Genomic DNA, 12,811 nt, shown 5'->3' on the forward strand with positions numbered 1-12,811 from the left:
ATGTAGCCCAATTTTCTTTTATGATTCAGATAGAACATACATTTTTAAACAACTTTCCAGTTTACTTCTATTATCAAATTTGCTTCATTCTTTTGGTATACTTTGTTGAAGGAGCAGCAATGCATTACTGGGAGCACGCCGAACACATTGGTTGAGCCAATGACAAGAGGCAAATATGTGCAGCCATGAATCAGCAGCTAGTTCTCAATAGTGCACTGCTAGTCCTGAGCATCAGTGTTAATTTCGTCGACTAAAACTAGACTAAAATGACTATAAAACTAAAGAAATTCTGATGACTAAAATATGACTAAAACTAAAATGGCATTTTAGTCAAAAGACTATGACTAAAACTAAATCAAAATGACATTTTAGTCAAAAGACTATGACTAAAACTAAATTAAAATTTGCTGACAAAAACATTTTATGCAATGTGTTATAATCAATCCATATGCAATTACTGCTCTTTTGTAAAATTTACAAAACTTAATTTTATTAAATTTTAAGATAAATAGACATGTTATATACCACAACAGTTAAATCTGTTAAATTTGTATTGCATGTTCAAACCTTAATACCATAAATAAAAACAGGTTAATAAACCTTTACTCCAGGAGTATATAATGAGTTTGGAAGTTCTAGAGCAGTGCTAATATCATTGCCAAAACTTTTTCGAATCTGTGAACAATCAATTGATTCTTCCTATAGAAATAAGCATAACCCACAAGTATGGGTTTAAGTTATGCTGTGCCTGTGCTATCTGCAGAAACTTTTTGTTGTGTTGAGTTACTTGATACTTGTTTTAATTATTAACAGAGAACTGTTAAAGGTTTTATATTGGGTAATATGTTCAATTTAGCCAATACAGTTTACAGTTTTGTTTTTTTTATATTTTAAAGTTGCACTTCTGTTTGTTTATGAAACTTGGTTTTATTTAATTGTAAGTTTAATAAAGATGTTACATATCACAACGGCTAAATCCGTGTCTATATTGCATGTTTAAACCTTAATACCATAAATATTAACAGGTGTTATGTTTACTCCTGGAGTATGTAATCAGTTTGCAAATGATAGAGAAATGCTTAAATAACGCATTACACTTTAACTAAACCCCTTAGATTTTAGTTGACTAAAATCTACTGGGATTTAGTCGACTAAAATCTACTGGAAATTCAGTCGACTAAAACTAGACTAAAACTAAAACAATTCAGATGACTAAAATACGACTAAAACTCAAATGGCATTTTAGTCAAAAGACTAAATCTAAGACTAAATTGAAATTTGCCGTCAAAATTAACACTGCTGAGCATACCTAGGTATAATTTTCAACAAAGGATACCAAGAGAATGAATCAAATTAGATAATAGAAGTAAAATCATGAAAGTTTAACTCTGACTTTACTGTCCATATAAATATATGAAAAGCTGATGAATGTGTTTATAAAATTAGTTAAAGGGATACTAAACCCCAATTTTTTTCTTTAATGATTCAGATAGAGCATGCAATTTTAAGCAACTTTCTAATTTACTCCTATTATCAATTTTTCTTCATTCTCTTGCTATCTTTATTTAAGAAGCAGGAATCTAAAGCTTAGGAGCTGGCCCATATTTGGTTCAGAACCTGGGTTACGCTTACTTATTAGTGGCTAAATGTCAGCCACCAATAAGCAAGTGCTATTCAGGATCCTGAACCTAAAATGGGGCAGCTCATAAGCTTAATATTCCTGCTTTGTTAAATAAGGATAGCATGAGAATGAAGAAAAAATGATAATAGGAGTAAATTAGAAGGTTGCTTAAAATTGCATGCTCCATCTGAATTATTAAACAAAAAAATGGGGTTTAGTATCCCTTTAATACTATTACTTAGGTATTCTGTTGTCTTGAAATGTTTACATTGACATTATTTTTCAAGAACAGAGATAGCAGTCTGGCCTATTTCCTTTTCAAATGGTATGGTATAAAATCCAAAACAGAACTCGAATAACCATATAATTAGGCAAATTAGATAAAAAAATAAATAAATTATACTTTAAACATTATATTTACAAGTATGAAAAAACCTTCAAAACAGTATTGCTAGAATTGAATAACTTAAAATTATATATTTTATTAAACCCTTTATAGCCCAGATGAATATGGAATGCTCTGAAACAGCCTGAACCTCCCACTTACCAAGTAGTCACACCTATAAAACTCACCAGTTCTAGAAGGCTAGGTGATAGAAAGTCAATGAAGCACCCAAATGCCACAGAATCCACATCCAACTGACCGTTCCAGTCAAAAAAGCATTTTCCAAAAAAATGAAAAAAAAAATGGAAAGGTACAGTTGGTTTGGCAAATTGGGAAGAAGTGTTCCAGGCCTTTATTTCTGCAAAACACTTTTTTTGACTGAAACAGCCACTCAGTCAGAGGTACGTACATGGCTTAATCTTTCTCCCACATACTGTTGTGGAACAGGTGAAAGTGATTGGTTTGGCTACTTAGGAAGAGGGCATCCTGGACCTTTTTTGCGCAAAACACTTTTTTGACCAAAACGGACTTGCATGTGGATTTTGTGGCAGTTGCATAGCTCATTGTCTCTTTCCCATCTAGCTTTGTGGTACTGATTAACTTTTGTTGGTGTAGGCACTTGGGAAGTTGGTATTCTGGACCTTTTTTGAGAAAAATACTTTTTGACCAGAATGGACTTAAATATGGATCTTGTTGAATGGGTGAATTTGGTTAATGTGGCTACTTGGGAAGTGGACATTCCGGACTTTATTTGCACATAATTACTTTTTTGATAGGAACAGACACTTGGATGTGGATTCTATGAATGATGTGTGGCTCATTGTTTCTTTCTCAGCTAGAGTTTTAGAACAGGTGAATTTGGTTTGTGGGGCTACTTGGTAAGTTGGTGTTCCCGGCCTTTTTTGTTCAAAATGCTTTTTTGACCAGAATAGACACTTAAATTTGGATTCTGTGGAAGGTGAATGGCTCAACTGGTGGATTTTATTGGCGTGAAGTGGGCATTCTGGGCTGCTCTGTGTTATTTTATATTTATCTGGGCTATGAAGGGGTTAATAAAAAGTATTATTTTAAGTTTTGGAACTCTAACATATTGTTCTAAATGATCTTTCAAGCTTTCTACTGTTTTTTTTTAAATAACTTGATTAATAATATGCCCATTCCCAACCTGTTCTATTCCATTTCGGCTTTTACACTGTTTGTTTTAAACAGACATTCAATTTATTCAGTTAGTTTGACCCCTGACAACTTTGGCCAAGTTTACATAGTGAACATTAAAATAGAACCATAAAATGCTAAGCTAGTTGGCTGGTGTTTTTATAATTTGTGATTCAATCTTAAAAGCACATGAAATATTAACCAGGTGTATTCACCTCATTTTAATTTCAACATTAAACAACTCTTAAAGGGATTTGAAACCCAATTTTTTTTTCTTTCATGATTCAGAGTATGCAATTTTAAGCAAATTTCTAATTTACTCCTATTATGAATTTTTCTTCATTCTCTTGGTATCTTTATTTGAAAAAGCAGTAATGTAAGCTTAGGAGCCGGACCATTTTTTGTTCAGCACCCTGGATAGCGCTTGCTGATTGGTGGCCACATTCCTGCTTTTTCAGATAAAGATACCAAGGGAATGAAGCAAATATGATAGAAGTAAATTAGAAAGTTGCTTAAAATTGCATGCTCTATCTGAATAATGAAAGAAAGAAAAAATGGTTTCATATCCCTTTAAAGGGACAGTTTACTAAAAAATGTTCTCCCCTTTCATTTGATCCCAATGATCCACTTTACCTGCTGGAGTGTATTAAATTGTATTTCCATTACCCTTATATTGGCATTTGAAATAGTTTATTTAGCCTGTGGTATCCCCACCCATGTTGAAAGTGTTTGGCCTCAAGGCCAAGCTGTGTTAACACAGTCAGTAGAAGAAATTACATTCCCAGTGGGTTATAGAAGGTAATAAAATGTTAATTTTCCACATTAAGGGAAAAACAATTTTATAGTATACTGTCCCTTTAACATCTCGAAAACAGACTGCATAAAAAGTAACACCTGATGGTATAAAAGACTAAGGCCTAGATTTAGAGTTCGGCGGTAAAAGGGCTGTTAACGCTCCGCGGGTTTTTTTCTGGCCGCACCATAAATTTAACTCTGGTATCGAGAGTTCAAACAAATGCTGCGTTAGGCTCCAAAAAAGGAGCGTAGAGCATTTTTACCGCAAATGCAACTCTCGATACCAGAGTTGCTTACGGACGCGGCCGGCATCAAAAACGTGCTCGTGCACGATTCTCCCATAGGAAACAATGGGGCTGTTTGAGCTGAAAAAAAACCTAACACCTGCAAAAAAGCAGCGTTCAGCTCCTAACGCAGCCCCATTGTTTCCTATGGGGAAACACTTCCTACGTCTGCACCTAACACCCTAACATGTACCCCGAGTCTAAACACCCCTAACCTTACACTTATTAACTCCTAATCTGCCGCCCCCGCTATCGCTGACCCCTGCATTACACTTTTAACCCCTAATCTGCCGCTCCGTAAACCGCCGCCACCTACGTTATCCCTATGTACCCCTAATCTGCTGCCCTAACATCGCCGACCCCTATGTTATATTTATTAACCCCTAATCTGCCCCCCACAACGTCGCCGACACCTGCCTACACTTATTAACCCCTAATCTGCCGAGCGGACCTGAGCGCTACTATAATAAAGTTATTAACCCCTAATCCGCCTCACTAACCCTATCATAAATAGTATTAACCCCTAATCTGCCCTCCCTAACATCGCCGACACCTACCTTCAATTATTAACCCCTAATCTGCCGACCGGAGCTCACCGCTATTCTAATAAATGTATTAACCCCTAAAGCTAAGTCTAACCCTAACACTAACACCCCCCTAAGTTAAATATAATTTTTATCTAACGAAATAAATTAACTCTTATTAAATAAATGATTCCTATTTAAAGCTAAATACTTACCTGTAAAATAAATCCTAATATAGCTACAATATAAATTATAATTATATTATAGCTATTTTAGGATTAATATTTATTTTACAGGCAACTTTGTAATTATTTTAACCAGGTACAATAGCTATTAAATAGTTAAGAACTATTTAATAGTTACCTAGTTAAAATAATAACAAATTTACCTGTAAAATAAATCCTAACCTAAGATATAATTAAACCTAACACTACCCTATCAATAAAATAATTAAATAAACTACCTACAATTACCTACAATTAACCTAACACTACACTATCAATAAATTAATTAAACACAATTGCTACAAATAAATAAAATTAAATAAACTATCTAAAGTACAAAAAATAAAAAAGAACTAAGTTACAGAAAATAATAAAATATTTACAAACATAAGAAAAATATTACAACAATTTTAAACTAATTACACCTACTCTAAGCCCCCTAATAAAATAACAAAGCCCCCCAAAATAAAAAATTCACTACCCTATTCTAAAATACAAATATTACAAGCTCTTTTACCTTACCAGCCCTGAACAGGGCCCTTTGCGGGGCATGCCCCAAGAATTTCAGCTCTTTTGCCTGTAAAAAAAAACATACAATACCCCCCCCCCCAACATTACAACCCACCACCCACATACCCCTAATCTAACCCAAACCCCCCTTAAATAAACCTAACACTACCCCCCTGATGATCTTCCTACCTTGTCTTCACCATGCCAGGTTCACCGATCCGTCCTGGCTCCAAGATCTTCATCCAACCCAAGCGGGGGCTAGACATCCACTGAAGAAGTCCAGAAGAGGGTCCAAAGTCTTCCTCCTATCCGGCAAGAAGAGGACATCCGGACCGGCAAACATCTTCTCCAAGCGGCATCTTCTATCTTCTTCCATCCGATGACGACCGGCTCCATCTTGAAGACCTCCAGCGCGGATCCATCCTCTTCTTCCGACGACTAGACGACGAATGACGGTTCCTTTAAGGGACGTCATCCAAGATGGCGTCCCTCGAATTCCGATTGGCTGATAGGATTCTATCAGCCAATCGGAATTAAGGTAGGAATTTTCTGATTGGCTGATGGAATCAGCCAATCAGAATCAAGTTCAATCCGATTGGCTGATCCAATCAGCCAATCAGATTGAGCTCGCATTCTATTGGCTGATCGGAACAGCCAATAGAATGCGAGCTCAATCTGATTGGCTGATTGGATCAGCCAATCGGATTGAACTATATTCTGATTGGCTGATTCCATCAGCCAATCAGAAAATTCCTACCTTAATTCCGATTGGCTGATAGAATCCTATCAGCCAATCGGAATTCGAGGGACGCCATCTTGGATGACGTCCCTTAAAGGAACCGTCATTCGTCGTCTAGTCGTCGGAAGAAGAGGATGGATCCGCGCTGGAGGTCTTCAAGATGGAGCCGGTCGTCATCGGATGGAAGAAGATAGAAGATGCCGCTTGGAGAAGATGTTTGCCGGTCCGGATGTCCTCTTCTTGCCGGATAGGAGGAAGACTTTGGACCCTCTTCTGGACTTCTTCAGTGGATGTCTAGCCCCCGCTTGGGTTGGTTGAAGATCTTGGAGCCAGGACGGATCGGTGAACCTGGCATGGTGAAGACAAGGTAGGAAGATCATCAGGGGGGTAGTGTTAGGTTTATTTAAGGGGGGTTTGGGTTAGATTAGGGGTATGTGGGTGGTGGGTTGTAATGTTGGGGGGGGGTATTGTATGTTTTTTTTTACAGGCAAAAGAGCTGAAATTCTTGGGGCATGCCCCGCAAAGGGCCCTGTTCAGGGCTGGTAAGGTAAAAGAGCTTGTAATATTTGTATTTTAGAATAGGGTAGGGAATTTTTTATTTTGGGGGGCTTTGTTATTTTATTAGGGGGCTTAGAGTAGGTGTAATTAGTTTAAAATTGTTGTAATATTTTTCTTATCTTTGTAAATATTTTATTATTTTCTGTAACTTAGTTCTTTTTTATTTTTTGTACTTTAGATAGTTTATTTAATTTTATTTATTTGTAGCAATTGTGTTTAATTAATTTATTGATAGTGTAGTGTTAGGTTAATTGTAGGTAATTGTAGGTAGTTTATTTAATTATTTTATTGATAGGGTAGTGTTAGGTTTAATTATATCTTAGGTTAGGATTTATTTTACAGGTAAATTTGTTATTATTTTAACTAGGTAACTATTAAATAGTTCTTAACTATTTAATAGCTATTGTACCTGGTTAAAATAATTACAAAGTTGCCTGTAAAATAAATATTAATCCTAAAATAGCTATAATATAATTATAAATTATATTGTAGCTATATTAGGATTTATTTTACAGGTAAGTATTTAGCTTTAAATAGGAATTATTTATTTAATAAGAGTTAATTTATTTCGTTAGATAAAAATTATATTTAACTTAGGGGGGTGTTAGTGTTAGGGTTAGACTTAGCTTTAGGGGTTAATACATTTATTAGAATAGCGGTGAGCTCCGGTCGGCAGATTAGGGGTTAATAATTGAAGGTAGGTGTCGGCGATGTTAGGGAGGGCAGATTAGGGGTTAATACTATTTATGATAGGGTTAGTGAGGCGGATTAGGGGTTAATAACTTTATTATAGTAGCGCTCAGGTCCGCTCGGCAGATTAGGGGTTAATAAGTGTAGGTAGGTGTCGGCGACGTTGTGGGGGGCAGATTAGGGGTTAATAAATATAACATAGGGGTCGGCGATGTTAGGGGTAGCAGATTAGGGGTACATAGGGATAACGTAGGTGGCGGCGATTTGCGGTCGGAAGATTAGGGGTTAATTATTTTAAGTAGTTTGCGGCGACGTTGTGGGGGGCAAGTTAGGGGTTAATAGATATAATACAGGGGTCGGCGGTGTTAGGGGCAGCAGATTAGGGGTACATAAGTATAACGTAGGTGGCGGTCGGCAGATTAGGGGTTAAAATTTTTAATCGAGTGGCGGCGATGTGGGGGGACCTCGGTTTAGGGGTACATAGGTAGTTTATGGGTGTTAGTGTACTTTAGGGTACAGTAGTTAAGAGCTTTATAAACCGGCGTTAGCCAGAAAGCTCTTAACTCCTGCTATTTTCAGGCGGCTGGAATCTTGTCGTTAGAGCTCTAACGCTCACTGCAGAAACGACTCTAAATACCGGCGTTAGGAAGATCCCATTGAAAAGATAGGCTACGCAAATGGCGTAGGGGGATCTGCGGTATGGAAAAGTCGCGGCTGTAAAGTGAGCGTTAGACCCTTTAATCACTGACTCCAAATACCAGCGGGCGCCCAAAACCAGCGTTAGGAGCCTCTAACGCTGGTTTTGACGGCTACCGCCGAACTCTAAATCTAGGCCTAATTTTGCATGCACAGCCTTCATCTGTGATTGACTCAACCACAATAGGCATGCAAAGAAATGCAAAGTAACAGTTGCTCCAGATCCAAAGCCGATAACTTCCAGTGTGAAGTGGGTAGGAATGACAGGTGCCCAGTATTCAACTGGACTGTCCAGTATTTCTGTGGACTACCCATTAAAATCTATACAGAAATACTGGACACTTCAAGTTCCCTGAGTGGCAGCAACTTTTTAAAGTTCCTTTTATATATTGAATAATCATTCATTATCCACACAATTTTGTGATTAACATTTTGTATTAGTTTTTTTTTATTTGCGTTCTGCTCCTTTACACCCAGTTCAGATGGATCAGATTCTGTGCAGATTAACATCAGCATTCTGCAAGCCAATTTTTTTTTTTTATTATTTGAACTGAAGGAAATTAACATTTAAAGCAATAATGAACCTACATTTATTCTTTCATGCTTCAGATAGAGCATGCAATTTTAAGCAACTTTCTAATTTACTCCTATTATCAATTTTTCTTCGTTCTCTTGGTATCTTTATTTGAAAAAACAAGAATGTAAGCTTACGAGCCGGCACATTTTTGGTTCAGCACCATGGATAGCGCTTAGTGATTGTTGGCTGCATTTAGCCACCAATTAGCAAGTGCTACCCAGATTCTGAACCAAAGATGGGCCATCTCGTAAGCTTACATTCCTGTTTTTTTCAAATAAAGACACCAAGAGAACAAAGAAAAATTGATAATAGGTGTAAATTAGAAAGTTGCTTAAAATTGCCTGCTCTATCTAAATCATAAAAAAAATAAAAATAAATAGGTTTAGTTAACCTTTAACATCTCCCATAGACTTCAAAGTCCCTTAGCTGTTGAAACATGGCTAGCGCAAAACTGTTAGCCAACAAGTATGAAAACAGCAGAAAGTTATAATATTCTGACTAGATATGTGCAGTCAGAGGTTTGGACACCTCAGAATGTGGAGAATGGCGACAGCTCGTGACGTTAGGCTATTTTCAAAGCCGAATTTATTCTTGTGAAACAGCAACTCACTAAGACCTAGATTTGCATCTTAGTGTGTGCACTTTCACAAGAATAAATCCAGCTCAGAAAATTGACGAAAGCCGTTTGCGGCCCCCATATTTGGTATTTGGATCGGACCGGAATAGCCGAATACACTTGCCTATTACTTATTTATATAACCTATATCACCCTCACAAACACAGGCCATGCACTTTCTAGTTAACAATTATTGTCTTTCTTCAGTTTTAAAGGGACACGAAACCCAAAGATGTACTTTTGTGATTCAGACAGAGCATGCAAGTTTTAAAATGTTTTTAATTTTACTTCTATTATCAAATTTGCTTTGTTCTCATTGTATTCTTTGTTGAAGAGATACCTAGATAGGTGTCTGACCACTACATGGCAGGAAATAGTTTTGCCATCTAGTGCTCTTGCAAATGGATAACATTTTTACAAAGCTGTTGCCATATAGTGCGCCAGACACATGCACGCTTTTCAACAAAAGATACAAAAAGAACAAAAAATTATAATAGCAGTATATAAGAAAGTTTTTTAAAACTAAATCATGAAAGATTTTGGATTTCCTGTCCCTTTAATGCTGGCTAAACAATGTTGCCATCAATACAGGGATTCTATGTATTGCAATAAAAATGTTGCTATCCTGGAAATCAGTTCTAGGTTGTCAAACTTTCTTACTTCCCCATCTCCTTATATATAAAATATGGATCAAGAAAAGTAAGGTCTATAGATGGGTGTATCTAGAAAATGTATTTATGTAAGTGTTTTGCACATCACAAATTATAATATTGTGTTAATCTAATTTTTCTACATTTTATTTATGACGAAATCATTCCTCATTCCCAAAACACCTACTCCGTGAATTATAATCCTACACTAGCAGAGTGAGACACAATCTCTGCCTGTATAGGTCCAGTGCCGATGAAAGAGAAAATAGCAGATACTACAATTCCCATGATGCTGTGCGTACAACTGGAGCCTCCTAACCCACGTGGGGCTGAAACTGAAAGTGCCTGGGCTGCATTTCACCTTCAGCCCTCGGTTCAGTTCTGCAGGGTTTAAGATACAAGATGAGTGTAAGGACCCGGCTTGTGGAGGAGGAGATCCGACTCAAGAGGGGGCCGTCAGGTACCAAGGGAGGGGGTGGATGGTCCTGCCTAATCTGGGGTCACTGTCCTAAATCAGTGACCGCTCTAGTGGGACAGACTTGTCATGGGACTCTGCAGGCCTGTTCTGACTGCACTGTAGGAATGCAGGATATTTATAGCAAGGAGAGAAAGTCTAATAGTTTCGTCTGCTGCAGACACAGGATGAGTTTAACAACTCTATAGCTTTTAAAGAGGTTTTTTTTTTCCAAATAAGTTTCAAAAGTTATTTACGAAACTATAATTTGTAAATTAAAATATGGATTACATATTGGAACCAATAAATATGCAGTTCTATATTATAAATTAGTGTGTTCATGTAAAATAGCATAAGCTGGCATCAAAGGCTTTTTTTTGTCATTGTGGGGTACTTAGTTTACATTTCACTATACAATACACAGCCCAATTTTGTCAAGATTACACTTATGTCATTTGCACTTATAAGTTGTGATGGTACTTCGTACTGCAGAGATTTGCATCAGTGACTTTTATTCAATCACACATAGGAAAACAATGGTAAAAGAAAAAATGAAGCCTTCATTGTGTTTCAAAGATACTGGGGAAACGTTCATTATTAGAAATATTTATATAATTAGAAATGTATTCATAGAAGCAATGCATTTCAGTGTGCAGTGATAAGATTGCCTGTTTTTAAAATATACATACTCAAAAACAAGAATGTGTTCAGTTTTATGATCTATTTATATTTTTAAGTTAGCTCTGTTTGAATTCTGTTTTATATTGAGAGTATGTTGGGCTCAGGTCTCAAAAAGACACAATGTTTTGTGTCACATTTAACTAATTGTAACCAGTGATGCCCAGTTCTGAAATTGCAGTTTATTTTTTTTCCTCATCTGTTTGTTGTGATGTCATTGGCATATGTGAGCTTTAAGGGACATTGTGGTAAATGTGCCTCTGCAGTATGAGGGTAACAGGCTTTGAAAAATATTTTTTAATATTCTTTACTGCGTTTCAAAAGACTTTATAGGACAAATTGCTGATTTAATATACAGATTAGTTCCTCTTTGATTTGCATTATTTATGTGTATATGTGTGTGTATGTATATATGTATGTGTGTGTGTGTGTGTGTGTATATATATATATATATATATATATATATATATATATATATATATATATATATATATATAGTCCCAAAAAAGAAGCAGGCACTCCCCGTTTAAGTTTTTAAAAAGATGATTTACTACGTGACGTTTCGGGGTTTCACCCCCGTCCTCAGACTTACAACCAAGTAAGTAAGTAAGTCTGAGGACGGGGGTGAAACCCCGAAACGTCACGTAGTAAATCATCTTTTTTGAAAACTTAAACGGAGAGTGCCTGCTTCTTTTTTGGGACTGTTTGTACTTTTGCTGTGCACCCCGGATTACAATTGAGAGTGCTTTACCATTTGATTCTGTTCTATCTATATATATATATATATATATATATATATATATATATATATATATATATATATATATAATGTGGGGTGAAGGGGGGATCTGCACTCTTATCTATTTTTATAGCATCATTGTATTGTGAGAACAGTAACGTACCCCTTCTTTAGTATAAATACAGTATTACAACAAACAGATTGGCTCTTTTTTAATTACATTTGTTTTTTACAGGCCATATGCTTTTAAACCGGGTATGAAAAATTTGCTTGCCATTTAGAAGCCAACAATATGTTATGGAACCTGTCAAACACTTTTTCTAGCTGGATGAAAGTCAGTTTCATTGTTGTAATGAAAAACAAAGAAGCATTAAATGGTGGCATACACTTAATATAAATAATTTCAATATGTATTATTCATCCTTTTTTTTTTTTAATTTGCATGTGTGTTTATTTAAAATAGATTAATGGGGAAAACGTCTAAACTTATATAGCAACAGACAGCAGTGAGTGCAAAACCCCTTCTCTTCTGCATGGAACTGCATTTTTGTGTTTGTTTATTGAAAATTTGTCTAGCAAAGAAAAAGGGGGTCAAATAATTTTATCTTAAGCTATTTGTGTGTTTTGGTTGGAAGGGGGTTTAAAATTGATCATTAAAGGGATACTAAGCCCAAATTTTAAGCAACGTTCTAATTTACTCATTATCAATTTTTTAGTTCTCTTACTATCTTTATTTGAAAAGATAAAAAATGTATCCACCATTCAGCAAGTGCAACCCAGGTTCTGAACCAAAAATGGGCCAGCTACTAACCTTACATTTCTGCTTTTTCAAATAAAGATACCAAGAGAACAAAGAACATTTAATAATAGGAGTAAATAAGAAAGTTGCTTAAAAATGCATGCTCTATCTGAATCG

The 12,811-nt window shown here is 36.0% G+C and overlaps 1 protein-coding gene across 1 annotated transcript in view; it reads left to right on the plus strand.

The window, feature by feature from the left end:
* Positions 1-10,348: 10,348 nt before the first annotated feature.
* The window catches only part of SYNJ2BP (synaptojanin 2 binding protein), an 89,866-nt gene continuing 87,403 nt past the window's right edge, over positions 10,349-12,811 (plus strand). Inside the window, exon 1 of the mRNA XM_053697697.1 lies at positions 10,349-10,484. Coding sequence (XP_053553672.1) covers positions 10,427-10,484 — 58 coding nt within the window. The 5' untranslated portion in view covers positions 10,349-10,426. The remainder of the gene's footprint in view (positions 10,485-12,811) is intronic.

Source organism: Bombina bombina, chromosome 1 (assembly GCF_027579735.1).
Source record: "Bombina bombina isolate aBomBom1 chromosome 1, aBomBom1.pri, whole genome shotgun sequence".
Classification (NCBI taxonomy): domain Eukaryota; kingdom Metazoa; phylum Chordata; class Amphibia; order Anura; family Bombinatoridae; genus Bombina; species Bombina bombina.